Source organism: Pogoniulus pusillus, chromosome 17 (genome assembly GCF_015220805.1).
Source record: "Pogoniulus pusillus isolate bPogPus1 chromosome 17, bPogPus1.pri, whole genome shotgun sequence".
Taxonomy (NCBI): domain Eukaryota; kingdom Metazoa; phylum Chordata; class Aves; order Piciformes; family Lybiidae; genus Pogoniulus; species Pogoniulus pusillus.
The window spans coordinates 7,760,801-7,787,304 of record NC_087280.1 but is presented as its reverse complement, the minus strand read 5'-3'; the positions used below and the strand labels follow the sequence as shown (position 1 = coordinate 7,787,304).

General features: G+C 41.9%; 3 protein-coding genes across 7 annotated transcripts; 1 reads left to right on the top strand and 2 right to left on the bottom strand.

The window, feature by feature from the left end:
* The first annotated feature begins 484 nt into the window (after window positions 1–484).
* On the top strand, window positions 485–8,658 carry LARP6 (La ribonucleoprotein 6, translational regulator). The gene is made up of 3 exons (XM_064157488.1): window positions 485–929; window positions 5,364–5,556; window positions 6,617–8,658. The coding sequence occupies exons 1-3, from the start codon at window positions 739–741 to the stop codon at window positions 7,694–7,696; spliced, it is 1,464 nt and encodes a 487-aa protein (XP_064013558.1). The 5' UTR covers window positions 485–738; the 3' UTR covers window positions 7,697–8,658.
* Window positions 4,611–19,995, bottom strand: ADAL (adenosine deaminase like). Of its 5 annotated transcripts, none has more exons than XR_010305343.1 (11): window positions 19,845–19,995; window positions 18,079–18,209; window positions 17,521–17,581; window positions 16,238–16,325; window positions 15,610–15,691; window positions 14,736–14,862; window positions 14,015–14,095; window positions 12,878–13,016; window positions 12,290–12,390; window positions 9,041–10,066; window positions 4,611–4,675 (listed from the first exon to the last, which is right to left on the bottom strand). XR_010305343.1 is itself a non-coding variant. In XM_064157491.1 (10 exons), the coding sequence occupies exons 1-10, from the start codon at window positions 19,896–19,898 to the stop codon at window positions 10,049–10,051; spliced, it is 882 nt and encodes a 293-aa protein (XP_064013561.1). In that variant the 5' UTR covers window positions 19,899–19,995; the 3' UTR covers window positions 8,319–10,048. The 5 variants fall into 5 exon arrangements, 3 of the variants coding, with proteins under 3 accessions (XP_064013561.1, XP_064013559.1, XP_064013560.1); XR_010305344.1 differs by lacking the exon at window positions 4,611–4,675 and having other exon boundaries at window positions 8,319–9,098; window positions 9,881–10,066; XM_064157491.1 differs by lacking the exon at window positions 4,611–4,675 and having other exon boundaries at window positions 8,319–10,066.
* Window positions 19,996–20,167: 172 nt separating this feature from the next.
* Window positions 20,168–26,067, bottom strand: TM2D3 (TM2 domain containing 3). The gene is made up of 6 exons (XM_064157492.1): window positions 25,946–26,067; window positions 24,773–24,871; window positions 23,778–23,935; window positions 23,073–23,247; window positions 22,409–22,484; window positions 20,168–21,294 (listed from the first exon to the last, which is right to left on the bottom strand). Exons 1-6 carry the CDS (start codon window positions 26,031–26,033, stop codon window positions 21,129–21,131), a joined length of 762 nt encoding a protein of 253 aa, XP_064013562.1. The 5' UTR covers window positions 26,034–26,067; the 3' UTR covers window positions 20,168–21,128.
* Window positions 26,068–26,504: the final 437 nt, after the last annotated feature.

Here is a 26,504-nt window from a genome sequence, read left to right as displayed (position 1 = left end):
TCAGATTCTACTGAAAAGATATTCCTGAGCTGAGGAGCGATTATTTACACAGTAAATTGAAATGCTCTAGAGTCTAATTCTGAAAACATGGGTGCTAATTCCACTTCAATAGCTGAAACAATCCACTGACATAAAATGCAAGTTCAATGTAAGTGGATGCGTGCTTCAGAAAAAAGGCCTCCAGTTTGGTATGTTTTTGTCTGGGAATACCTTTAAGTACAATGCAGTACTACCAGGAGTCCTCTACGAAAACATCGCTCCAGTCATGCCCTTGATCACTCGGTTTTCTTATTTCCAAATCTCACCTTTGGCATTTAAAGCGCCCAGCGCAACCTTTTAGAACGGTTTAAAAGGTGACAGTGCAGTCGGAACACAGTAGAGTAGCCCCGGGGCTCTGCAGATGAGCCTCTGGGACGCCCTCTTCGGCGAGGAGCCAGTTAGTCGTTGCTGAAATAAACGCCGCTTCGTTTCAGCCGGCAAGGAGACCGAAGCTTCAGCCGGGCAGTCAGCCTGCGCTGTCCCGGCGGGCCCCGCGCCGGGGTCAGCAGTGCGGGAGGAGGGACAGGTCCCCTCGGTGCGTGCCGAGCCGCGCCCGGGGGAGTGGAACTGGGAGCACCGCCCGCCACCGCCTCAGCGGGAGAGGAGGGAAGGGGAGGCGGGAAGCAGCTGCTGTGGACATCACTGCCGTGGCGGCAGGCTGTGCCCAGCCCGCGGCACGGCTCTTCTGCGCGGAGCGCCATGGCCCAACCGCAGCCGACCACCACTGAGAGCTCCGAGGCCGCGGTGCCCGTCGCTGGGGCCGGTGGCCCCGTGCAGATCCGAGTGGCCGTCCAGGAGGACGAGGAGGAGGACGGTGGAGCGCCGTGCCCGGCGATGCGGAGCGGCGGCAGCTGCAGCGAGGACGATTCGGGGCGCTACGGGCGCTCTAGGTGAGAACGCCGGAGCGCAGCCTGGGCTGCGGCAGGGTAGGAAGAGGTCCCTCTGACGCTCTCTCGCCTCTGCCTGCGGAGCGAGGAGCGGGGCCGCCGCCACCACCCGCGTAACGGTGCGGCTGCGGCTGATGCAACGCCGGCGGGAGGGGTGGGAGACGCGGGAAGCGCTTCGAGGAGGGAAACAGTCGCTGGGCTGGGAGCTGCTTGCGGCCGCCCTGGCTCCACCCGGCCTGCGCGGCCCCCCCGCAAGAAAGGCCGAGGCCCCGCAGTCGGTACAGGGCAGGACGTGTCTGTCCCCACAGCGAGAAGCGCTGGGCAGTGCTGCCTCGACGAGACGACATCACTGCGTTTTATAGCAGGGCTTTAAGGGTTCCTGGTCGTTGTGATTTGGTGGAATAGTCTTCCTGTTCACTTTCTTCAGTACAATTAAGGCACTGACAATCAGTCCTGCTCCGTGGCTTTGGAAACAAGTTGACCAGACATGAAATCAAGGCCAGTTTAACTGTACAAGCTACAACTTCATAATCAGCTCTACACTTCCGTTTGATCATGCCAGAGTGCTGTCAGGAATTATTACTGATGCCTTGAATTACTTTGCTGCCTGCCAGCATCTACACCTTGTAAAAATGCACATCCAGGATTTTCGTGCCAGAAAACCGCAGAGACATAAAAGTCACTAGTTGCAGTTCATCTTGTGTTCCTTACTGAGCCTGCGGATGCAGTCCCATCAAGATCTAGGTACGGTAGTGTGAAATTCAGTATCAGAATTAGCTGCAGTGCTTAATTTTAAATTGCAGAGCAGTAGTTTGGGAGGGGGAATTTTCTGCAGCTGCCAAAGTTGTTAGTTGTGCACTACAGTAACAGGAAGCCAGTATAGCCAGACACAAGCAAAATGTTTAAACTGAGTCTCCTTAGTCTTCCACAGTCATATGGGACTGTTGCATATTTACAGACCAGTTGTGTACCACATTCTATAGTGTTGCATTCCAATTACTGATTTCTTAAAATTCAGAGTATTTTTTATGTTTGTTTTCTTTGACAGTGTTACTTGGGTAAGAGCTTCTAGCCCTGGCCTAGACTACAGACAAGGATGGTTATTTTTTCAAGCCTTGTAACACATAATTAGCTAACTCTGAAATGCTGCTTATTTAATCCTCTACAGTAGGTGCTGTGTTCAAAAATGTTTGCTGACAGTGCTGATGTATGTTCAGTTCTTGTGGAGTTGCCTTTTTGTAAATGGCCTTTTCCTGATCCAGGGAGGGTCAGAGGTATTGCCATGGAGAGAACTATAAAGGCTCTACATCAGAAGTAGGTGAGTGGAGTTCACACATGCTTTTGCCATATACATGTATCCTCAACTAAGGATTTATTTTGGGAATGCAACATCTGATAGGGAATTATTTACCCAAAGATTTTGAAAATATCACTAGTAATCTAAAACTGCTGGAAATGAGCAATTTGACTCTCCAACTAAACTAGCAGTCAATTTAGATTTTTTTTCACAGTTCATAGATTTTATAACTTAGAAACAAAACCAATTTCCTCATGATGAAGACACTACAGTTCTTCAGGAAATGTCTGCATTTGTGACATTCAGTTCTTAGCCACTTAGCTGCCAGGTGCTTCAGAAAAGTCTTCAAACTGATTATAATAAACAGGTGGTTCTCCTATGAGTAAAAGTAAAGCTACTCTTACTCAATGTAAGTTTATTTTGAATGCAGATACTTGAAGAGTCTTAGCATTCCAAGTGAATGTTTTTAAGATGATGTCAGTCTAAAACACAATGTACTACAATAGAAAGTGAAATTTGGTGATTGCTGCAGGCACACATCCCATTAGTAGGCACCCGGTGTCTGTATCCAATAGTTTTTGTAAACAGACTTGCACTGCCCTTGAGTGACTGTACTGTTGGAACATCAACTTACTGCTGTATATTGTATTGCCACATAGTGCTTATTAATGTGATGCCTTGTTTTTGCTGAGTCTCACAAAGAATTTGGCAAAAGGTTAAGACTCTATCCAGATTATTTAATGCATTGCTTATGTGTTTTGATAGTTAAACCCCAAAACCTATTCTCTATGCAGATGTGTTTTTTCTTATGTGACTAAGAGCCAGATGAGTCATCGTCTTAAAAAGGTTGTTTTTCAGTCTGTCCTGTTTTGACAACTATATTCGTCACAGAGCTCTGAAGAAAGAACTAAGTTGTGCTTAATGACTAGACTTATTTTTTTTGGTCACTGTGGACTGATACTGATCTATCAACTGCTTTTGTAGTGGAGATACTACCAGTTGATTGTTACCATGAGTTAACAGGGAGCTAGTTACAAATGTCTGAGCTTTCAGTAGGTGGCACTTCCATATAGTACTGAGGGCTGCTGTAAAAGCACTGAAGACTTTGTATAGTTGAATTGTCTACCAAATATAGAAGTGATGTATAGTTCAGACTGACCAGTATTTAATTTTGAGAGGTGAAAAGAGACCTGTTTCACTCTGAGATTCAGAATGCTAACACTACAAGGATAGCACTGACCTTTTCACAAACAAGGAATTCATTTCTGTTTCCCCAAGCATGATGCTTCATTTTCTTTCCATCCAAATATTCCAAACACCTGCATGTCTTTACTAACAAATCCTCCAATAAAACCTGTAATCTCCATCCTGAATTGAAAGTGACTTTTTCTAAGCAGACTATGTAAAAATGCTCCATCGCAGATTTTTGTGCTCGCACTACTTCTGAATTGGTAGTGTACAAAAAATGAGAATCAGTGCACTAAGGGGAAAATAAGCACTTAACTTTGATTTTTCTTCCTTCCAAAGCTAGGACCCACAGCTGACCATTAACTGTTTTTTACTATTCTACTTCATAACTTCACCTATTGTCCTCCACTTTGGCATCAAATAGTTTAAATTCCTTCTCTCATTCTTTCACTGTTGTCATTCTTTGAACTGTACTCCAGGCAGTAGCTAGGGAGATCTATAACAAGGAGTGTTCTGGGATTGTGTGCTTGAGTATCTACATATATCTGATGTATTGCCCCATCAACAGAAGTATCATAAGAAGTAAACAAATTGATAACTTCAAAAAGTCAGGTCCCAGAGAACTTCCATAGCTTGTCACACCTAGGGTGACATTCCCCATGCAGAGCCCAATGACTTCTTTGGTATCTTCAGGTGTACAGCAAGCACACACGTAGGCAGTGCTTCTACTTGTGCCCAAGCACAGCCAGCACATCAGTCAGCATTAAGGTCAGTCTCCAGTTTGACTCTGGGACAAAGTGTCACAAGGCACGGTGATTCAGTAGCCTACGTCCTCCGTGCCACATTGCCCTCAGAGGACTCTAGTGCAATGCCTGCTTCCTTTATGTTCACAAGCTCTGTAAAAGCCATTTAAGATATTTTTTGGAGAATGTGTGACTACTTTTATATTGCTGAGGTACATGAGAGACAAAAGCAATACATGATTTACAGGATCTAGCTAGCTTAGTAAATGACTTAATTTTTTTAACAGAAACTTTCATGAATTTGCCACAGCAAAACTAAACTGCTAAGAGCTACTAAAAAAATGAGTAGCTCAAGAGAGACTTGTGCATTAGAGTTCTCACAGCAACATCTATGGCTGTAGTCTGTAGGGGAACTATTTAAATAGTCACTGTAACTGTATCTGGCAAGAACTTTACCTCAGCTCCATGGCTGCAGTATCTTTTCTTGGGGTAGCAGTAGTAGTGCTCTGTTTTGCAGATACCTAGACAACATCACGGGAGGAGGGGAGAGGAAATCAGAATGACTTCCTAACAAACTGTGTATGTGTGCAGTATAGCTGCTTTCTACCCAGCTGCAACTGCACTGAAACCTTAATCTGAAATGTACATGTAGTTTAAGTTCCTTGGTAAATTGCTACTTAAGTTACTCTGTCGCTCTAGAAGTGGCCTGTAAAAGGTTCAGTAGTCCTGTCAATCTGTTTTACTCCCTGGATATGGCTCCTGCATTCTTGCAGTGACAAGGTTTGAGAACTCCTCCTGGTTGCATCAAACTGGAGTAGCCATTCAGTGGTATGCACATGAAGTGCACAGATGTCTAGCCTACATTCAGTACCCTCAGATGAAAAATAAAACACTGTCAATGGAGGATCATTGGGCCTGTGCACTTGCCTTTCATGTTTTGGGGTAGGATTTGAATGGCAGAGAGTTTAAGATGCTAGTGTGTATGTTTCATTGTTCTACACAGAGATCAGCTTTCAGAATTTGCCCAGGTACTGTGCTGCCTGGAAGGCTTCACCTTCTGAGCTGCCTTTCTGCCTCAGATGGGTAGGGTGGTACTGCTTCAGTGCCCATGTACAACGTTGGAATCAGTGTTACAATTATGCCTTTTCATTTTGAATCCACTGTGTAAGTTGAAGATCTGTTTAATAAAATTATTTAACTGTTTTCCAGTGGTGGGGAAAATGATGATGACTCTGACCAGAACTGGACACCACCAGAAAATGACCTTATCCAGAAGTTAGTAGCACAGATTGAGTATTACTTCTCAGATGAGAACCTTGAGAAAGATGCCTTCCTTCTAAAGCATGTGAGAAGAAATAAGATGGGCTATGTCAGTGTTAAACTGCTCACTTCCTTTAAGAAGGTAAGCCAACTTTTTAAGACTTATGTGTTTTAAGCATGATGAAACTAATACCAGTAGGAGAGAGAAGATGAAAATAACTTATTCCATAGAGCTGGTTTTAGAGAGTTCCTAGTTGTCTGCCTCTCTGAGAGGTCAATTCAGTTTTGATTTGTGGAGATGCTGAACTTGTTCATGATTGGCTAGGGAAATCATCAACTTTTGAGCAACTAAGCTTTTAAATTATCCTGGAGAGACTAAGCCATAGTAATTGAGACACTGGGTAGAATTCACATCTAGATCAGCTACTCACGAGTAGCTCAGGAATACTGGTAAAGTTACTTGGCTGTCTCTGAGAAAGGATGGTGAATCTGACCTTTGCAAACGTATGGAGATATCAAAATTAACAGTAGTAGAAAGTATCTCATAACTAAAGTCACTTAAAGGTGAGATGGGTTTTAGTCTTTTGGGGATTTTTTTGTTTGTTAACATAGGAGTTCCTTTGTACATCTGAGTATGTAACTGATTTCTAAAATTACATTAGAAGCACTGTCAAGATTCTAAATCTGAGTGATTTGCAGAGCTGTTCAGTCTTGAATTTAAGGGACTTCCATTTTCCTCAGACCACTTCAGACAGATGACACTGATAATAAACAGTCTTTGAAAATGGAGAAATTTGGGGTTATTTTGAACCGGTATTTTTTGAGGGAGTAAATCAGTTCAATAAAATTAAGTTCTAAACTTTGGCAAAACTACCTGTTTGGCAAACAGCAAAATAAAACCATGGTTCAGACCTAGATATGGAACCACCAAATGTCACTTGAGCAAGCTTTGAGAAACAGTAATAGTTTTTGTTCTGAGATATAGTATCATTCCCTGTTGTCAGGAAGTCGAACAGGACACGAGCTTTACGAGATCTCACTGCTGCCCTTTCTATCGGGAAAGCTGTTTACACATTCACTGAAGTCTGCTCCATGAAGCTTCAGTCCACGTTTCTGCATGCAGACTGGAGCCTTACATTTTTCTGTAATTGATTTTAGTGGGTTTAGTGAATTGTGCTGCTTAACCTGTGTCTGTCTTCAAGGTCAAACACCTTACCCGTGACTGGAGAACCACAGCCTATGCACTGAAGTACTCAGACACTCTTGAGCTCAATGATGATAACAGAAAGGTTAGAAGAAGTACTCCAGTTCCAGTGTTTCCAAGTGAAAACCTCCCTACCAGGATGTTACTGGTGTATGATATCCACATGATGTCAGAGCTGCATGCTCTTAAACAACAAGAAAATGGATGCATGCAAGAAAGGATAATGGAGCATCTCCTCAAAGCCTTTGTAACTTTTGGTGTAATTTCATCCGTTCGTATTCTCAAGCCTGGTAGAGATCTACCACCTGACATCAGGAAAGTCAGCAATCGGTACGCCCAACTGGGAACTCAGGAATGTGCAATTATAGAATTTGAAGAAGTAGATGCTGCTGTGCGTGCTCATGACTTCATGTGTGCCAAAGAGAAAGAGAGCAGCATGAAAGTTGTCCTAATAGGCATGAAACCTCCAAAGAAAAAGGTTCCCAAAGACAAGAACCGTGATGAAGATAGCAGCAAGAGTCTTAAGAAGGGTCGATCTCTTAATAAGAGAGTTGAGGAACTGCAGTTTGTTGGTGATGAATCTTCAGCAAATAGTTCCTCTGACGCAGAGAGTAATCCAACATCACCACTGTCAGGGCGCAAAAGTACTGCAACAAATACTATGAGTAATTTGAGCCCTGTCATTTACCCAAACAACCATCTGAGTCCTAACGTGTCACCCAGATCAAGTCCTTGGAACAGTCCATCTTCACTAAGAAAAGCAACCAAAAAGTCTCCACTGGCTGAAGACAGCAAGCTTAACTCAAGCATGAGCCCTGAAATTCCAAGGAAATGTACAGATTATTCCTCAGACAGCAGTACCACTCCTTCTGGTAGCCCCTGGGTACAGAGAAGAAAAGCTCAAACTGTAACACAAGCAAAGAGTCCTGTAACTAGTCCCATGTTGGCTCGAAAAATACAAAATGCAGATGGTCTACCTGTAGGGGTGCTGCGGCTGCCTAAAGGTCCTGATGGCACTAAAGGATTCCACAGTGGATGTGAAAGAAGGAAGGCTGTGAAAAATGAACAAATCCTTTAAAAGGAGATCTCACAAGTCAGTCAAGTGTTTTTCTTCAAGCCTGGTGAAAAACTGTCACTGGAGTGACCATGGTACATCAGTATTTAACTTCTAAAGATTTTGTATCCATGTATAGACTTTATCATTTGTATATTTATATATTCAGTTTACAAAATCACAGACCAGCTGAGGCTGGAAGGAATCTCTGGAGATTGTCCAGTCCCTCTCTGTTGCTCAGCCAGGGTCCACTAGAATAGATCATGTGGGGTTTTAAAACATCTGCAGGGACACAGACTCCCCAGTCTGGGCAGTGTGTAACTCGCACAGTTAAAGGTGTTTCCTTACGCTCAAGCTGAATTTCCTGGTTTTAGTTTGTGCCTCTTTTCCTGTCACTGTGTGTCGTTAAGAAAAGCCTGGCTGCATCCTCTATACTCCTTCCCATATTTAAAAACATTGATGAGCTCCACCACCCTAAGCCTTGCCCAGTTTAAACAGCTCCATCTCTCTAGGCCTTTCCTGTGAGAGATGCACCAGTCTCTTCAGCATCTGAGGCACTTATGTAATGCAGTGCCCCTTATCTGCACCATTATTTTTCAAAAATACATTAGTTTGAAATGCTTAAATATAGAAACAGGCACAGAAATAATTCATGTAGCTACTTTATTTTCAAAGCTACAATCCTGAAGAGCAGTGTGCAAATACTTAAGAGTTTAGTGGTGACACTTCAATAAGTTGTGGTACGTTGCCAGCCTAATCACAAGGAATAGAGGTTTTGGAGACCTGTGTTTGTCTCAAAAGGAACTCTGAAAAAACTTACAGTGCACAGTTGCTCTCTGTTTACACACACCTCCAAAGACAACACTGCTTAGTAAGTCCAAAGTATGTACTTTTGTGTGATGCAAACAGATTCTAAGCATTGGAGTAAGTGCTGTAAGTGTTGGCTCATATCATCAGACAGAAATAAACACAAATATTAACTGGGACTAGATCTGTTTTGTTTACTTTAAAAATCAGTTGAGCTGCAGCTGAATAACTACTTAAACCTCATCTTATGCCAACAATATTCTAGAAATAATTACCCAAAATTTCCACTGCATTCAGGGGAGAAAAAAGTCCTCCGCTTCATGACAGGTTTTCTTCACTAACAAACCAAATTCTGTGTTGTGGGAAAGTTACTAGAAGACTGTAGCATGTAAAAAGATGATGAAACTTACAAGAGAATGCCATCTCCCTAGAGTACAGGCCCACTTATCCTGAGACAAACACCTAACTGCAACATCCCAGAGCTGCTCAGTCTGTCTTCAGTAAGAAATGAAAGAGAAAACATTTATTGTAGTAATTATTTTTGTAAAAGAAAATACAAACCTGGCCAAGCAGCAAGTGGCAGTGCAATGATCAAACAACCAAGTGATCAGTGAACTATCTGGAAAGCAATTTAAATTGGTATTTATAAGTAAAACTCAGCATGAGGCCTTATTCCAAGTTCAGATAAGAATATTTCATAATTTTCCCACATCTCCAAATTAATGTTTTCTGCTTGGAAAACATTCTGTGGAAGCCTTGGGCAGCAAATGAAACATACCCATTTCATAGATTCATAGAATGGTTTGGGTTGGAAGGAACTTCAAAGATCATTTAGTTCCAACTTCCCTGGCATTGGCAGGGACACCTCCCACTAGACCGTGTTGCTCAAGACCTCATCCAGGCTGGCCTTGAACACATCCAGGGAGGAGGAATCCACATCCTCCCTGGGTGGCCGTTTCCGATGTCTCATCACCTTTACTGTAAAGAGTTTCTTCTTTATCTCTAGTGTCTACCCTTTTCAAGTTTTCTTTGCTGGCCTTCCTCCCAAAACCCTTTCCTCCTCCCCCCTTTTCATTTTTTTTGGCCACTCTGGAGCCAGAACAACTATGTTATGCTGATTGTACTTTAAAACACCAGCAGTGAAGTCATAAAGAGCTTTTGTATTCCTGTTTTCATATTCAGTATTCCTTGTAGATGCCAGGATGTTTGCTTGTTTAATTAATGTAAAAACATTCTAGATCTGAAATACCTTCCCTCTGGTCACTTCCTACACTAGCTAGCAATATCTATTTTAGATGCTGCTGCATGTGTATGTTCATGTATACCTATATACTTTTCTGTGTACACACACACACGTCTATGTTCATATATCAGCTTTGATACTGAGATACCAAAACTTACCTGTGCACGCAGAGACACAGGCGGAGGGAAGTCTGCCACTGCCTGAACCAAGAAGCACTGTCTTCTGTCAGAGCAGAGATGGTGCTGCCAGCAGTCAGCAAGTCTGGTCTGGGGACCACACTCACATCTTGCAGCAGGTCACAGGTGCTTCTCTTCTGTAGATCTCTCTCACACACATACACAAACCTGAAGCAGTGGTTTCAAAAACATGGAGGCTGAAGCAATTTTTATTGCTCTTTTACAAGAAACAAACAGCAATTCTAAAAAGCATTTTTAGAATTAGATCATTCCCCCAGGTAGCTCACAGTTTGCTAAGGCATTTGAAATTCTTAACTTTGTCTAAACACTACTGGTGCTCAGTGCATTTTTAAGCACCACCACATACACCACACAATCCATAGCGGGTTTCAGTCACGCACTTACACCAGTAAAAACAAATGCAGTATTTGGTTCTTTTGGGACAGATATTTCATTCTCCCTGAGTTTGTCCTCACATTCAATCAATTGCTCAAAACTTCTGTTTAAAAAGAATGCAAAAGCACACCATACATACAAACTGCTTGGTGTAATGCTGCCAGCAGAGACATTTTAAACCTAACATCTGTGCCTTTCCTTTGTATTGACTCTCAAATGTTTATAGTAAGATAACATACTTAGGTATTTTTTAATAATGTTGTACCAACTGGAGAGAAGTGACATGGTGACACATCTGGAATTTTAGTCACTGGTTGAGAATCCTCAACTATGAAAGAACATTTACTTCAGTCCCCACTAACAAAGGGTGCACTCCTCTTGTTTTCATTTTGCACAGGCACAGTTTATGGGCTGGATTTATAAACCTGAAGTCTGAAGAAAGCCTTTTACTTCAGTAAAAAAAGGTTATTAACTAAGCTAATAGACCCAAGCTGTTTAGAATGAGTTTGATTAATCAATCAAACAGAGCTGGCTTCAGTTTACTCCACTGTTGCCTTAGCTTCGATTTTGCTACATTTGAAGCAAAGATATAGTTGATTGATTCATAGGAAAGATCCCACATCTGTGATCGAGTCAGATTAAATGTTTTTGCAACCAGCTGATATTCTTGTGACAGATCTGTTGCAAAGACGCCTTTATCATCAGTCTGGAGTTAAATGGGAAGGAAAGAAAAGAAATAGTTTAAATTAGTTGCTCTGCACTGAAAAGGGTATTTTTCTGCAAATCAGTTTTATGACGCTGTTTCATATTTTGTTCCACAGTTCTTTCATCTATGGGTAATTATTTCATACATTATTTGCCCTATTTTCACTCAATAAATTATTCAAGCTTACAAGAAAACCTGAAGTCATGGCACAAGAAAATAGGAAAGCCTATAAAAATTGCTAGAAAGATGGCTATCATACGCTGCACACATGCAAGCTATGTCACCATGTGCAGATCTCTTCTTTCCTCTTTTGCCTTTCCTCAGATCTGGGAATTAAAGCATGCTCTGCATTCTTGCATCTTCAGGGAAGATGCTATTTCACTCTCTGCACTTAGTGTCAGTAAAGTAATGCCTTGATAATGATGGAAGTACTGGGCAGTGTCAGAAACGTGTGACTGAAAACCACCTAAAGATTATTCATCTAAAAGGAGCAAGTTAGGATTATTTGAGGGTTAATGAGATTATCTACAACTCGGAATCCTTGTGTCCCCGAGAGAAGAGTGCTAACTATATCCTGTTAAGACACTGCCATATCTCCTTCTACTATTCTTGGATTTTCAGGCTTTTATGGGTAACCAGCTTTCTTACTTGACCTCACTGCTTATCTAGATTTTTCACAATTTAAAAGCTCAAAAATAATCTCTAATTGTGAATTATTTTTTCACCTAACACAACAGGGTTCAAACTCAGTAATACTTTATACAATAAACAATTGTACAATACTGACCTATAGACACACACCTGGATAATGCTACAAATATAGGAGTTAAAGCAACAGGGTGATGTTAAAATCCTGCTAATGCCAGCAAAAGTACTTGGCACTTCAACATTTAAAGACCTTAACTAGCTGTGGAGAGAACTGAAGGCCTCTCCTCCAACACAGTAAATACACAGGGAAGCACGAGCTTTCACGTAAGCACCAGAACAGTATGTTTACAAGAAACCTGTCTGCATGCAAACAGTTTAAAGCATGTACAGCTGATCCTCTGATCTACACAAAACAATAGGTCTTGCTTTACAATAAACCCAAGAGAAGCACTAAAAATGTCCATTTGTATTAAAAGCATTTCTCAAACAGAGTTATTACGTTCTCCCACAAGCAGATGACTTGCTGCAAGATTAAAAATCATTACTAAGTCAGCTCAGACCCATAAAAGGTGACATACTTCTCTCATTTCACACTCTCTTGCCTCGTTGCCTAAACATACGACCAAAATCATAAAGCTTACACAAAGCACGGCAGGGTGGCCAATGTTGTACCAGTAGCCAAAATGGTGTTTGTCACAGGAAGGCACTGTCTGAGTTTTGATGTTTGATGTCATGCAAAGCTCTAAGGAAAAACAAAGAGGGAACATGTCAAAACAAAAGACATGATTTTGACACATTAGTTGATTTATTTCTGTTCCTGAATGAAAATTAAAATTAGATACTGTTGTTTCCTTGATTTTCTATGCTTCAAATATTTGGTAATGTCTTCTGAGTAAAGCTTAGTAATTGATTTCTTAACTACCGTCTGGGTATGAAATTCAGGGAGTTTAGAAACCAGATTCAGAAACAGCACAATTTTGCACAGTAATTAGAAGTTATGATTTAGCTTTGTTTCCATCTGAGACAGCAGTTGTAGTCTGCTGCCACAAATCTGTCAAAAACACAACAGTGTTACCAGCAAGCCTTTACAGGCAGTAACCCTAACCCATACACTGCCACATTTTTCTAGTCACCTCTGCCCAAAGACAAATCTGAGTTACTAGATCAGCAGTGAGTATGACATGCTGAAGTCCAGAGATGACCAGGTAATCTTTACTTTCTTTTCTTACCAATAGGTATGTGATTCTGTCGAACAAGGGACACCAACTCTTCTGAGCCTGCTGTGGCAGAGTTAAGAAAAGTTCCATGCCCAATTCTATCAGGAGGCAGACCCAGGAGAATTCTGGTCTCCTCTTCTCGATTTGGAATCTAGAGAGGATACATTTCACATTCTGTCAAGGCAGCATAAAACAACACATTGAATAATTACAACAGATTTGAAGTAGTTCTATTTTCACATCTTACCTTATCCAAAGAAAGTGTTAGACTATCTGCATTGCTAGCGTGCAAACAAAGTAGTAATACATGACAGCGACTGTCAACTTGAAATTACAGACTGGAAATGTTATAATCCTAAACTGGTACGTGAAAACAGGTAACATAATAGCTATGTGCAGTTCTGAAGTACACTCAGTTGGCGGCCACCAATCAACCTTGTATGCTTCAGTTTCAAAAGCACCTTGTCAAGATCATTAATGACTTTTTTACTGAGAGACAAAAAAAAAAAACAACCCACAGTGCTCAAAGAATTCAAACTGCAAGAAGCCAAAATGAAAATAAACTAAACCAAATCAGGAGACCTCTGAGATGTTAAGCAGTAACTTTTCAGAGAGGCATGCAGGAATATCCTGCAAAGGTCTCCTTAATTAAACAGAAACAAGTATAAATAGACCTGTGACATCATATATCATGCTTAATTTCCTGAATAAGTAAGAATATCTTCAGTATTCATCAGACTTGTCAAAGTAAACGTCAGCCACCAGTTCAACGGATTGTAGGGGGAAGCCCAACTCATCCACTGATGCAAGAGCTAACAGAACTACTCATGAAAATATGCAATAGTACTATACATGACTTCTGATAAGATACTACCAAGAAAACAGTGAATCTCTTGGAATAGTACTGCTTTTCAGATTGATATCTAACCTCCCAAGAGATATATAGTATATATAGTAATTTTGATAGTTCCAATTCAGAACAGTTTTTTGAAGATTTCTCCTTGTTTTTAACTCTCCCACTAAAATGCCCTAAATCATTGCTATATTGACTTGAAATGTTCAAAACACACAGGACTTCATTTTAGTTTCCATCAAGCTTTTTATAAAATGGAAATTACAGAGAAAGACCAAAATAGAGAAACCTCTTACCTCTGAAAGGTGCAATGCCAGCTTTAGACCTGCTTTTTTTGCTTCTGAAAGGGGTTCCAAAAAATCTTGACCATGTCCTGCCTTGAAGACAGAAACACATCACCATTCTATAGCATGTTTTACAAAACTCCTCCTATCACAATAATCAGGAAGTCTAGCAGTAATACTTCATTTAAATAATTACATGCAATTATTTTTCTTTTCACATTACTTCAGTTTTGAAATGACATTCTGCTGTATGGACACAAACTGTTCAAGTGTCAGTGGTCCAGATGATGTCCAACACCAAGTCAGTTGTCTTAATGTTGATATCCTTTCTACAATTATCACCTAGAGCTATTTCATTTGCACAGCTATCCTAAAAAAATTCTGCTCTCTTAATAGGTAATAAGCATTTAGTTAATCTAAACAAAATTTAAACTAGTGTCCACTTGAAGAATTATTTAACTTGCCTCAACCCAGCTAACCTAACATGGACAATTTAGTAACATTACTTTTCAGTGGCTCTTCTTTTCAGTGTCATACATTAACCTATTGATTCTTTTTTAGCCTCTTACTGAAATAGAGATTAACCTGGTATCAAGATTACTAGCAAGCCATTTCAATTAGCAAGAAACATCAGGCAAAAATTTGTAAGAATTAAGTATGATTAGAACCACTTGCTGCTACAAAACATTTAATATTTTTTCCAAGAACAGACCAAAAGAAAACAAAAACTTACAGTAGGATCTCCACTGAGGTCAAGTCCTACTACAACCCCATCAGTGGAATGAAGGAACTCTTCAGCAAGTTTAACAGTCTGCTTAGCAACTGTTGGGCCACCTCTTCTATTTATTGCTATTAACAATCTAGGACACAAATACACATACTGACTTAAATACAAGCTGTAGTATCAGGAGAGCAACAAATCTGGTACCAACAAAAAAGGCATTTCATGTATTTCAGAGTATTTGTGAAGAGGAAGCTCTTCAAGGAACAAGGATACCAAAGTATAGAGGAACATAAACTAGATAAATGCATTAGCCTGTGAAATGTAATAGCCATGAGGAGAGGAAGGGGCAGAGAAAAACACACTGCTCATTTGCTGCTTGCAGTAGCAGGCAAGCAACCTCCCCAAGCTGCCCTCATGAAAAATGAGAATTCTTCACCTTCCACACATAAATCTATCAAGGGCTGCTACTGAGACTACAAAAGACAGGCAAGCTGCCACTGATATCTAAACGTTTCAGCTGGCTATGACTACATTTACAGAAGGTTGCTTGTATAACTAATCAAGAAAAACCTTTGCAATGAATCTAGCCTGTGCAAGAGGAGGTTTTAATGCAATTTCCATCAAAAACACTGATTTTCCTGAAAATATTGCAGAGAATGGACAGTCTTAGAGTTGAAAAACTTTCTCCAGTTTCATCCTCTATCAGTTAAAAGGAAGACAAAAATTTAGGTTTCCAAGTGTATTACCTGTTTCTGTTTCATGTAATCTGGCTTAAGCACAATTCTTTCCTACGCTGATAGTCTGTAAACCTCTCTGCAAACCACGACCAAGCATCAGGCTACACAAAACATGAAAGAAGAGATACTGCATATGCTTTATTTACCTTACATCTATATCCAAGCCTTCTTCTTTGCACTGCTTTATACCCTCAAGCACAGTTTCAACATACATCCTTTTAGTCATACCTACAAACAAATGTACACATTTGGAATAAGCATACTTGATTTTATTATGTTGTAGACAGCTCTCTAGACTGCTAAGTTTCAATCTGCACCTTTGATTTTAGTTCATAATCTTCTACTCTGTGCAATTCTAATTCTTACTTTGAAGCATGCAATTGAATTAAGTTTCCTCTTAAGTATCTCAAAGAAAGAAAATAACCTAGTGTGAGCCAGAGAGCAGCAACAGGACTTCTCTTACATGTTTTTATTAAAATCACATCTGAAAGGAAACAAAGAAAATAACAAAATCTATCAGATACTAAAAATATTACCAGATTCAGATGTCACACTGAAGTGAATCATCCAAATTCTTGGGCAGTAGAGTTATAACCAACACATTTTATCCTCAGAAGTCCAACAGTGAAGTGGAATGTTCTTTGATTATTAATATTTACATTAAAGTATACGTTTCCAAAACTGACTAAATCTGACTCTAGTTGTTATTAACATAATGTAACTAAGTTTTACAGCACACCAGACTTACAAATTAAAATACAAAGCAGACTGTACCTGTGGACTTTTCTTCTCTAGGAGTGCTCCTCAGTTCCAGATACTTGACACCATCATCAGCAAATTCTTTAATAACATCCTTAGTTATCTGATAAAGAATCAGCGTATTCAGCATCATAAAAGCAATGCTTGTAATTGGCTATATTTTTCATTACAAGACTCAGTTATTTTCTGGCATGAAAAAAATCAAAACTTTCAGGCCACCTACATTTTTAGTGCTCTCCATCTCTAGAAATACCACCCTATAGTGGGGGCCTTTAGTTCTCTCAGTGATACTGGAGTAAGGACACAACAGAATTTCCTTGTCTGCAGGAATACTCCTCACATGATGCAGTTATAACCTCTTTCACACCTGCTGTACCTTTTATGCAAGCCTGTTTAACAGGCTGCCTAAAAGACTCTTTACAGGAAGACAAGGGCACTACACCACTCTCTCTTTCCTCTCTTGATGACACAACAGTTTTCCTTGACAGTTCTCCTGAGCAATGGGCAAATCTAAGTCTGTAGTCTTGGTATATATGTTCCAGACATTAAACAGGAGACTACAGTAAATCAATGTCTTGGTAACAATAAGCAGACACCTCACTTTTAAGGTATCACAGTATCATCAAGGTTGGAAGAGACCTCACAGATCATCAAGTCCAACCCTTTACCACAGAGCTCAAGGCTAGACCATGGCACCAAGTGCCACGTCCAATCCTGCCTTGAACAGCTCCAGGGACAGCGACTCCACCACCTCCCCGGGCAGCCCATTCCAGTGTCCAATGACTCTCTCAGTGAAGAACTTTCTCCTCACCTCGAGCCTAAATTTCGTAGCTTGAGGCTGTGTCCTCTCGTTCTGGTGCTGGCCAAATGAGAGAAGAGAGCAACCTCCTCCTGGCTACAACCTCTCCTCAGGTAGTTGTAGACAGCAATAAGGTCTCCCCTGAGCCTCCTCTTCTCCAGGCTAAACAATCCCAGCTCCCTCAGCCTCTCCTCATAGGGCTTGTGCTCGAGGCCTCTCACCAGCCTCGTCACCCTTCTCTGGACATGCTCAAGCAAGGTGTCATCAGTCCAGGTGTCTGAGTGGTCCTGATGACCAATATACTGAGATTATTGCTTTCACAAAAAACAAATGTAAAAGTTACCTAAAATCCTGTGTTTCTAAATTGGTGTGTTTTACAATAATAGTTCTGACCTCCAATTGAAAGGACATTGTTATTTGGAACCTAATGCTCTTAATCCAACTAACGTTGCCTGTGTGTATTGCTTGCCTGTTTTAAGTGAACTTCTAATTAACTTACCAGTAAAATATCTTCAGTCCTAGTGGTAATCTGATAGATAATCTGAAACATCTGAAAACATCTAAAATAAAGATTTAAAAAATGGACAAATGTTGAGCAGGAAAACGAGTGTTCAGTGATAAACCTCCTGCACTTTGAAATCATGTACTCACTATGCTCAACTAACCAGGCCATCTGAACAGCCACTTCTGACTTTAGATACTAACAACGCATTTGTACAAAAGTTACTATTACCACAAAGCTTTTTAAAGCAGAAAGGGCAACATGAAGTTTCCAAAAAAGGAAACTATATAATCTAATTTTCTCTGATGAACACATGCTACAAGTTAAAATTTTCAATGAAAAAGGAATTAATCAACATGAGATTTCCATTTAGTTTGCAAACCTCTCATAAAATATTCTATAGATACAAATAGCAAAAATATCCAACAGACTGTACTGTAAGTGAAACTCACAGATACATTTTCTGCAATCAGTGCTGAAGGCCATGTGTTTCTCTATTTTACACTTAAAGGCACTCAAGATAGGTCCATCACACACATACAGGTATATACTTACTCCTCTAAGGTTCTCTTCTTTCCTTTGTCAATCGCAGTCATTCCATTCTGGATCTGAAGGTATGGTTTCTGGGCTGTAAGTTTCTTCATTGTGGCAGTACTAATAGAGCCATTCAAATGAGCATGAAGTTCCTGGAGAAAAAAAAAAGTCCCATAGATTTGTGCTGAGTGAAAAGAAAGAATTCTACATCTTATTTGTATTACTGTTCTTTTATCCTACATTACTGTTTCACTCTGAGTCTGAAGATAAAATATGTTATCTCTGCATTTTTGCTAATCGTTATTTCCCCATGTTTTGGCATACTCCATTTCATCTGGGACTGTCCTACTCGTTTTCTTGCTTGGTGGGCTGCTGGCAGTTATCTCAGTGGGAGCACAGCTGGCTCAGGGAAGAGCTCTCCAACTTACTGTCAGAGTGGTGTAATTTGGGGTGAGGAGAACAGCTGTCTCAGTACTAGTAAAAGTATACTAAAGATTCACAAACTCCTTCCTCATCCACTGCAAGTTAAATGTGTACTTTTTTCAAAACCAGGATCATCTGCATATTCTTTGTTTTTGTGTGTTTTGAAGCTTTAACTCATACCAGGAATCCAGCAAGATGGTACCTGTGCCCATTTGCCGCAACTGGGGTAATTGGTCTCCTTCATCCAACTGACTTCCTCTTGACAATCTCACTTTTGGCTCCAAATCCATGATCTTCAGCTCCACTCCTCACACCACTTTTACTCTATCTTAGGATCTCTTGATTCCTGACATAAGGAACCCTAAATCCCTTTTAACTCATTCAAAATGTATCTAAAAAGCATCTCCGTTTTAGCTATCCACTCATTCCCTCAGGAACACCTGCTTTTCACTGGGAAAATTAAAACCAGAGAAGTATGCCCTCAAGACTTCGACAGGTTAACAGGTTGAAATTTTAACTCCATAAAGGTTTGGTTCAATTTTATGAGGTGTTATGTTTCAGAATTCCATTTTAAAGTATTAAGCAAAGCAAAAGGAATCAGATGGTCTTAAACAGTGAGTGCACTGCTCCCAACTACACACCAGGAGCTTACAACTGCTGGAAATCAAAACAGATACATACTCTATCGTGACTCTCAATCTTACAAGTGAAATACCTCACTGAATTCAGCCAGACGTTAAACACAAACCTTGAAAAACATGAAAAGAAGCACAAGAAGCTGCTGCAATGTGATGCGGCTTGGACTGGGCACCTGTGCCCCCACAGCGCAAGCTCTGGGGCTGGGACGCGCCGTTTCTGACGTGCGAGCCCCGAAGGGCCACACTGATAAGAAGGCGACAACACGGAGCCACCAGCACCCTAGACAGGCCGAAGTGAGGCACACCCCCCCGGACACGGACGAAAAGCGTTATCTGAGACAGCATTCTTGGAGGGGCCGCGGAGAAAAACAGAGCCAGAAATTAAGATCAGGCTCACTGATTTAACCGGGAGAAAGAAGATTAGGCACTAAGACCTGCCGAGAAGCCGGACAAGCAAAACCTCCGCCGCCTTCTGAAGTGGGCCGAAGGCCCGTGAGAAAAGCGAACGTTCGACAGAAAGTGAGGAACAGCAACTGTCTCTGTCTGTCTGTCTGTCTGTCTGTCCGTGCCCCCGCGCCCGCCCGCCGCAGTGCCGCTGTGCCGCCAGCCCCTCAGGCCCCCGCCCCGCGCGAGGGCCCGCACCCGCCCGCCGCAGCCGGGGCGCGCGCCCGGCCCGCGAACGCCGGCGAAGGAGCGGGCAGGGCTCGGCCGCCCGCAGCCTCTCACCACTTTGGGCAGCTGCCGGTAGAAGCACAACTCCCGCTCCCGCTCCACCGCCATGACAGCGACAGTACCGGCGGAAGGCGGGGCCGCGACTCTTCCGAGAGCGGCGGTCCCGCCCTCCGGTCTGGCCCGGCCCCACGGCTGCGTCCCCCCCGCACAACAGCGGACACTGAGCAAATAGCCGGTGTACACGGTCGGCATCGGGTGGGGCCACGGCCCCAGCCCTCATCCCCGTTTTTCCCGCTCCCTTCCTCCGCGCCGCCAAGCAGGCGTACAGCGAAATCAGGCGCGGAAGGCGCGATGCGAGGCCATAAATCACTCTTCAATTCCGTAACAGCTTCAAGTTCAAGTTTATTCAAGTGGTATGATTTTCAGATCTAGTGCCGAAGCGACAGCCCAGGTCCAAGGTAGGGTAGAGGGACGGGCAAGAGGCGGCTGGTGCGACACCGGTAGGCAGCGCCCGGGTCTTGAGCTGTGTTGCCATGGCACTGCAGGCTGCTCAGCGACTTGCTACCATGTCCTAAGGGCACACATGCATCTAGTATCTCGCCAACCTTTTTTTCTTCTCATTAACTTAGCAAGTTTGCTAGCACAGGAATACAACTGCACTTTTCACCAATATGCAGGTCAAACCCGACCAAAATAAAGATATGCTGAAACAATTCTAAAATCTATTTCAATTGTTTCATATTTAGCTTTTTGTGCTACTACAATCCTAAAGTCTTAACAATTTTATGTCAACAAATAACTAAGCAAATGTTAGCTCTTGCCATATCCCAAACACAGATGAATGTAATTAACACCATAAACCATAGGGATCTACATACTGCTAGAGGAATTCCAACAAATAAATTACCCTCCCACAAATATGAAAAAAATAAATAAGTAGTGATATATTTAGGGAAGTTAGGTTTAAAGTTAAATTCAAGCATACAAACATGAAGTAAACATCTCACATCTCAAATATTCGTGTTAGCTTTTATCTCTTTTGGTACCTGACAGATCACCCAAGTTGAAGCACAGGGCAGAATTTGGCTAGCTGTCTAGCCTTTTTCATAGAAAAACAGCATGTCCATAGAAGGAAGGAAATCAATTTCAACTCAGTGATCCACACTTTTATTTTCCCTTAGTTAAAGGTATACTAAGTACAGATACTGTACATTAAAATGTATGTACACAGAACAAACATTCTTCTTCATTCTACCTTAGAGGCTCAGATCTCTACATTCTTTCATTTAGAACTCTATCCGAGCAATCACTCTTCCCCAAAACATGGTGCATCCACATTTAGATATAGAGAGAACCATCTGCAGGTCCCACGTAGCCAACACCTATTAGTAGCACGTCAATCAGTGTCCATATTCCAAGTCCACCAAAGCTGAAGAGTTTTCCCAGACCTTCCCGCCACTGGCCCAAATAGAAACGATCAGCACCAAATCCACCAAGGGTGATGCTATAAGAACAAAAATGTTACTCATTATTAGAAGCATTTTTAAAGGAACTCAGTTTGGGTACCCACAGGTTTCTAACCTCCTCACCAGTCAAGGATAGTTTCACTCTACATCATTCAAGAAACTCTATATTTTTTGTACAGAATGGACTGGACTGTTTCTTAGCGAATTAAAACTATCCAAAGACTTGACACTTTTTCATTCATAATAAGCAATAACCCCCCAAACTCTCAAATGTATGTCTCTTAACTTCTCTAAGCTAGTAGAAGCTTAAAAAAACCCAAACAACAAACAAGCTACAGAAAGAGACTCAAACGCTAAATTCAACCAGATACAGTAGTCAGGCAACAAGAAGTCTCTCTAGATTGAGGCAGAGAGTGCAACGCTTCCTATAAAGGTGTGTTAGAGAACCCTTTTCTTATCAGTCTTATTGTACCTTTGGCTCCAGGAACAAAAATAACCTCAATTACTTTTAATCACTGTGGCAGTGCTTTAACACCTCAATATTCCTGAAATAACCTAGATAATTCCTTTCAATACTGCTATGTTGGTTTCTTCTGCAAGAAATTTCATCTTAAGGCATTTCTAGCCATTACAGTGGGGACCAAAGTTGTAATGAATATATACCAACTGCAGCCAGGTCAGTGAGAACTATCAAATTCCTAAATAGCTTAATTAATTTTGAATATCAGAAAGTAATACAGCAAAATTTCAGCCCATTTTTCCCCGTAAAAAAATGGAGAAAAAAACCAACACAAAAAAAATTGCAGCTTTTTTTGGAGCATTTATCACTTGACACTATACAGAACAAAAGCAAACAAGTTCTCTCTGCTTAGAAAATGGGTCACTCTGTGAAGCCTGAGGCTCATTGGTATTTACTCAGAAGAACACGTATTTGTAAATGTTCTCTCTCCAGCTCTACTGATTGCAGCTAGCATCACTGCGTATGAAATTTTCAGGCATCCCACACATTCAAAATTTAAGATAGATTAAAAGAAATATTTGTTTTTCAGTACACCATTAAAAAATATCCATCAGAAAAACACAGAGTGAAGATTTTATAAACACTTTATCTATTTCAAATAGTTATTTTAGTTTGCCATTATCTAATAGTACCTTAATGCCAAGGCAGTAGACCACTTATAACCTCCAGTCCAGTTGCAATAGAGCATCTTAGGAAAGACACGATTACCTGAAAGTCAGGAAGCATTCAAACCTTAGTGTAAAAAACAAAGACCTCATAATAAGCATAAAAATAGCAAGCAAGAAGATACTCTATTTCTCAAAGAAGAGTCTGAAAGGTTTGACACTAACTGAAACAAGCACTGATAACATAAAAGCTCATATATACTCTACAGCCCTCTGTTCCAGCCTTTGTCTCACAAGAGAGAACATGCAAGGTCACTAAACAAACTGAGGGAAATATTAAACTCATTAGGTGAAACCAGCATGAATTTTATAGCTGTCCTACTAAGACATTTGATATTTGATTCTAGTAGTGATGTCTGCGTTGGTTCAATGCACTGAATTTGATAGAAATAAACCACAATTATTTTGTTTCATGTGAAGGTACACAAACAGTATTAAAAGCCAGTCTTTATATATCACTATTATGCTTAAATTCAAAATGTAACTAAGAAAAAATTCAAAAGGTTGATCAAGGTGCCAGCTGTTACTGCAACTGACATAAACAATAATTTTATTTACCCACCACAAAAAAAAAATCACTAAATCCTTTAGAAAAGAGTTTCTTTACAGAGTCTGCTTTAGCCCACCTTACCTAGACAATGAATATGATCCCGTACTGTGCAAGTGGCATTGTATCGTTGTCGTGGACAGGAAACTGTCATGCAACTGGTCGAATTGGTACATACATAATCAGCTGTTGGAAGCTGCCAGCAAAACTGGCAGGTCATGTTAATTGTAAAGTTCTCCTGCTCATGGTTATTCTCATCCTGTAAAAGAACAGCATCATGACTTCTGTATCAATTAAAACAAAAAAAAAATCACAGCATGCAGTAGCAAATTACGTTCCACAGGTAAACATTTTGGCCAAAATAAGTTACCCTCTTTGCTACTTCTGTGTAGTAAAGTAAAACAGAAACAGCATCAGAAAACTGACAGAGTTTATAAAAGCACAGTTCTTCCTCTAGGAGGCTACTGTCAAAAGGAGGCCCCTGTCTCACATGCAAGATCAGTTTGCGCCTCTGACAGATATTCAGTCTCTCCACTTGCAAGATAGTTCAGTTTTGAATGGTCAAATAATTGGTTTAATTCAATTGCATTGCAAAAAAATCCAACACAAGAAAGGCAAAACAGGAGGGCAGATCTGCCTCTTCAGCAACAGCCAAGAGTTGAATCACACTAAACATATCACAGGTCTGCAAACCTGTCTATGTAGGTACTTGGAAACATTTTTTTTGTACAAGATCCCACAGTTTAATTAACAACTTAAATCTGGGGTTTAAAGGTACAAATTACTTACAATACAATGAACGTGTGGCTTGACTTTGCAATCAAAAGTGGCTGGCTTCCCATATATACAGGAATAGTTTGTGTTACATGTCATGCAATCAGGTGGCAATCTACTGCAAAGCCCATTGCTAGGACATTTAGTCACGTAAGACGGAATCTCTGTACTTTCTGAAAGGTGAAATACATGAATAAAGAAAGCAAATAAAGAAAGCTGTGTAATTGAAGTGTATATGTATATAATTGTTTTATACATATACATACACACACAAGCATGTGCTGACACTACATACTGGGCCTTCCTTACTACACAGTGAAGAGTACTACAAGTTTTTGTTGTGGGAAGCACTGGTAGCCAAGCGAGCAGCACAACACTGCAGGTACCCTAGAAGGACCTTGCAGAAGTTCTGTGCAGGACTGCACAGCAACACAATTAAGTACAACAGCAGAACAGAGCTCAGATTGGATTAGTGCTGCCTTAGTCAGTCTTTCTCAGTGGAAGTAATCAGTCTAGGTATAGAAGCATGCTGACACATGTAATATACTTCTAGTTCAGGTCTACGTTTACAGCTAGCTAAGCCATTTGCTGTTCACATGTGTTCACACTAAAATAATCTTTTAAACGACTAGCAAGAACAGTGTTTCAATCAGCCCTGATGCACCTTTGTGAACTAAAAAACCTGTATTTATGTTCAACAGAGAATGGTAACAAGTTCTTGCAGAATCATTAAGTCTTTTGAGAACTTTCACTATCTTGAGAGGATCTAAAACACATGAACCACCATGGCTGTCGAACTGCTTGTTTTCTAGTTATAAAGTCTCATACAGACCAATTCTCCATTGTTAAGGCTGCTGAGAGCAATTCACAATGTTTAGAATATGTTTCAGCACTGTGAAAGCATGTACAGTTTCATAAGACGTAATTCAAGAACCTTACTCTTGAACTCAAGACAGCAAGGAAAAAGGCCCATAAAAGAAAAAGAAAAGAAAAAAAATGCAATCTTGTACCTGCTGCTTTAAAATAAGGAGTATTTGTACTTGCTGAAGTTAGACTTTTTGCAAACGTAGACTGTGGTTGTGAATGCTTTGTGGTCATCAAAGATCCCGCTGCAAGAAAATAAAAATGGAGAAAGTGATATTGCTAAATTAATCTTCAGAAAAAGTCTGATTTCAACCTACCAATATGAAACTACAAGTGGAAAATTTAGTAAGAATTAAAATATATTTTTTTCCTGTTCTATAAACGTTTAAACCTCAAAACGTGCATTAGAACAGCATCATTTCTTTTACATGAGGTAACCACGCTTACTGCAATTTATTATGTGATTCATGAGAATTAAGCACTGCTCAGAAAACGGTTTTAACACAGTATTTGCTACTGAACAAAACCATGTAATCAAGCAATGCAGCTACTTCTTTGACAGAAAGCTGGACGAGAATTGGCCGAAAACCACGTCAGTGTCTGGCATGCCCAGACTTGCAGAACTCGGGGCTCGGCGTGCCTCAGAGGCCTGTCAATCTGCGCCTGAGCCCGCAGGGCAGCACACACAAAGGCCGAGCGGCTCTGCCCGGAGGGTGCCGGCGAGCCCCGCTGTCTCGCCCACAGAATTTCCGATCGCACACACCCACAGAATTTCCGATCGCACACACCCATACAATTTCAGATCGCACACACCACTCCGGACCAGGCGCGCCTGATAGCGGCACTAAAGCAGACAGGAGCTGGCGAGCGGGGGCCTAGCCCTCGCCGGCTCCTAGCCCGCCTTTTGTTCTAACACCAAGCATCTCCATAGGAAGGACCAGCCCCGCACACGTCTTTCTTTCCCACTGCTTCCCATCTGGAAAAAGCCATGCCCGAAACACCTGGATCTCCCCGCCCAGTCGGTAAGGGGCTCTACATGTCCCACGAACCGAGGTCGTGTCGCCCTTCCCCGCTCCGCCCAAGAGCCGCCCCCGCCGGAGGACCGTTCAAGCCCTCGCCTCAGGGATGTGCGGAAGTCGCTCAAAATAAGGACCCGCATCTGCAGGCCCAGCGCTGAGGTGCCGCAGGGCGTCTCCTGCCGAGGCAGGGCTCTGGAGCACTCGGCCCGACAGCGAGGTCGCAGGCAAAAGTAAGCTCCGGCCCTTCGGCGACCCCACCTGCACCGTCATGGGGAGCTCGGGCAAAGTTGCCGCCCTTACCGCGGCCGGAGAGAACGTAGAGCTGAGAGACGAAGAGCGCAACACGGTAGAGGCTGGGCAGGGCGCACAGCCCAGCCAGCGCCGCCATCTTGCCTCCCGCCGCTCCCGGCGCGGGGCGGGGCCGCCGGGCGAGCCCCAGCCCAGGCAGCGGGAGGGGAGGGGCTCCCGCCTCAGTCCCGGCCCGAGGCTCCGACGGGCAGCGGAGCAGCCTATGAGCCTGCGGAGCCTGCGCTTCCACCGCCCGGAAAGGGAGCGCAGCTGAAACGCCACCCAGGGCTCTTTGCTCCCTCGGGCCGGGGCCGTTTTGTATATTATTTGTATTAATGGCTACCCTTCAGTGACCTCTTCTCGCTGCAGGAGCGCAGAGACACGCACGCTAAAAAACCCCACGCGTGTTTGCAAACCTAGCAACGCGCTGTAAGGCACACAAGTTCCCTGCACACAGGCTGGAATCCATAAACGCTTAACACTCAGCCTCTTTACCCGACGTTGGTTTGTAAAGTGAAGCAGTAAAGCTTTCCCAGGCCTTGCGCCTTCATTTCTTTGTTGCTGGCTTTTT

What these genes read in the sequence shown, in the direction of transcription:
- LARP6 (XM_064157488.1), top strand. Translation starts at nt 739, where the DNA reads ATGGCCCAACCGCAGCCGACCACCACTGAGAGCTCCGAGGCCGCGGTG. An exon ending in GGGCGCTACGGGCGCTCTAG is followed by an intron (nt 930 to 5,363) that starts GTGAGAACGCCG and finishes ACTGTTTTCCAG; the next exon opens with TGGTGGGGAAAATGATGATG. An exon ending in TGCTCACTTCCTTTAAGAAG is followed by an intron (nt 5,557 to 6,616) that starts GTAAGCCAACTT and finishes TCTGTCTTCAAG; the next exon opens with GTCAAACACCTTACCCGTGA.
- ADAL (XM_064157489.1), bottom strand. Translation starts at nt 19,898, where the DNA reads ATGGCGGTGGAGCGGGAGCGGGAGTTGTGCTTCTACCGGCAGCTGCCC. An exon ending in ACCGGCAGCTGCCCAAAGTG is followed by an intron (nt 18,210 to 19,844) that starts GTGAGAGGCTGC and finishes TTTTTTCTCCAG; the next exon opens with GAACTTCATGCTCATTTGAA. An exon ending in GGACTGAAGATATTTTACTG is followed by an intron (nt 16,326 to 17,520) that starts GTAAGTTAATTA and finishes ATTCTTTATCAG; the next exon opens with ATAACTAAGGATGTTATTAA.
- TM2D3 (XM_064157492.1), bottom strand. Translation starts at nt 26,033, where the DNA reads ATGGCGGCGCTGGCTGGGCTGTGCGCCCTGCCCAGCCTCTACCGTGTT. An exon ending in TCCTTATTTTAAAGCAGCAG is followed by an intron (nt 23,936 to 24,772) that starts GTACAAGATTGC and finishes TTCACCTTTCAG; the next exon opens with AAAGTACAGAGATTCCGTCT. An exon ending in TCTACTGCCTTGGCATTAAG is followed by an intron (nt 21,295 to 22,408) that starts GTACTATTAGAT and finishes TTGTTCTTATAG; the next exon opens with CATCACCCTTGGTGGATTTG.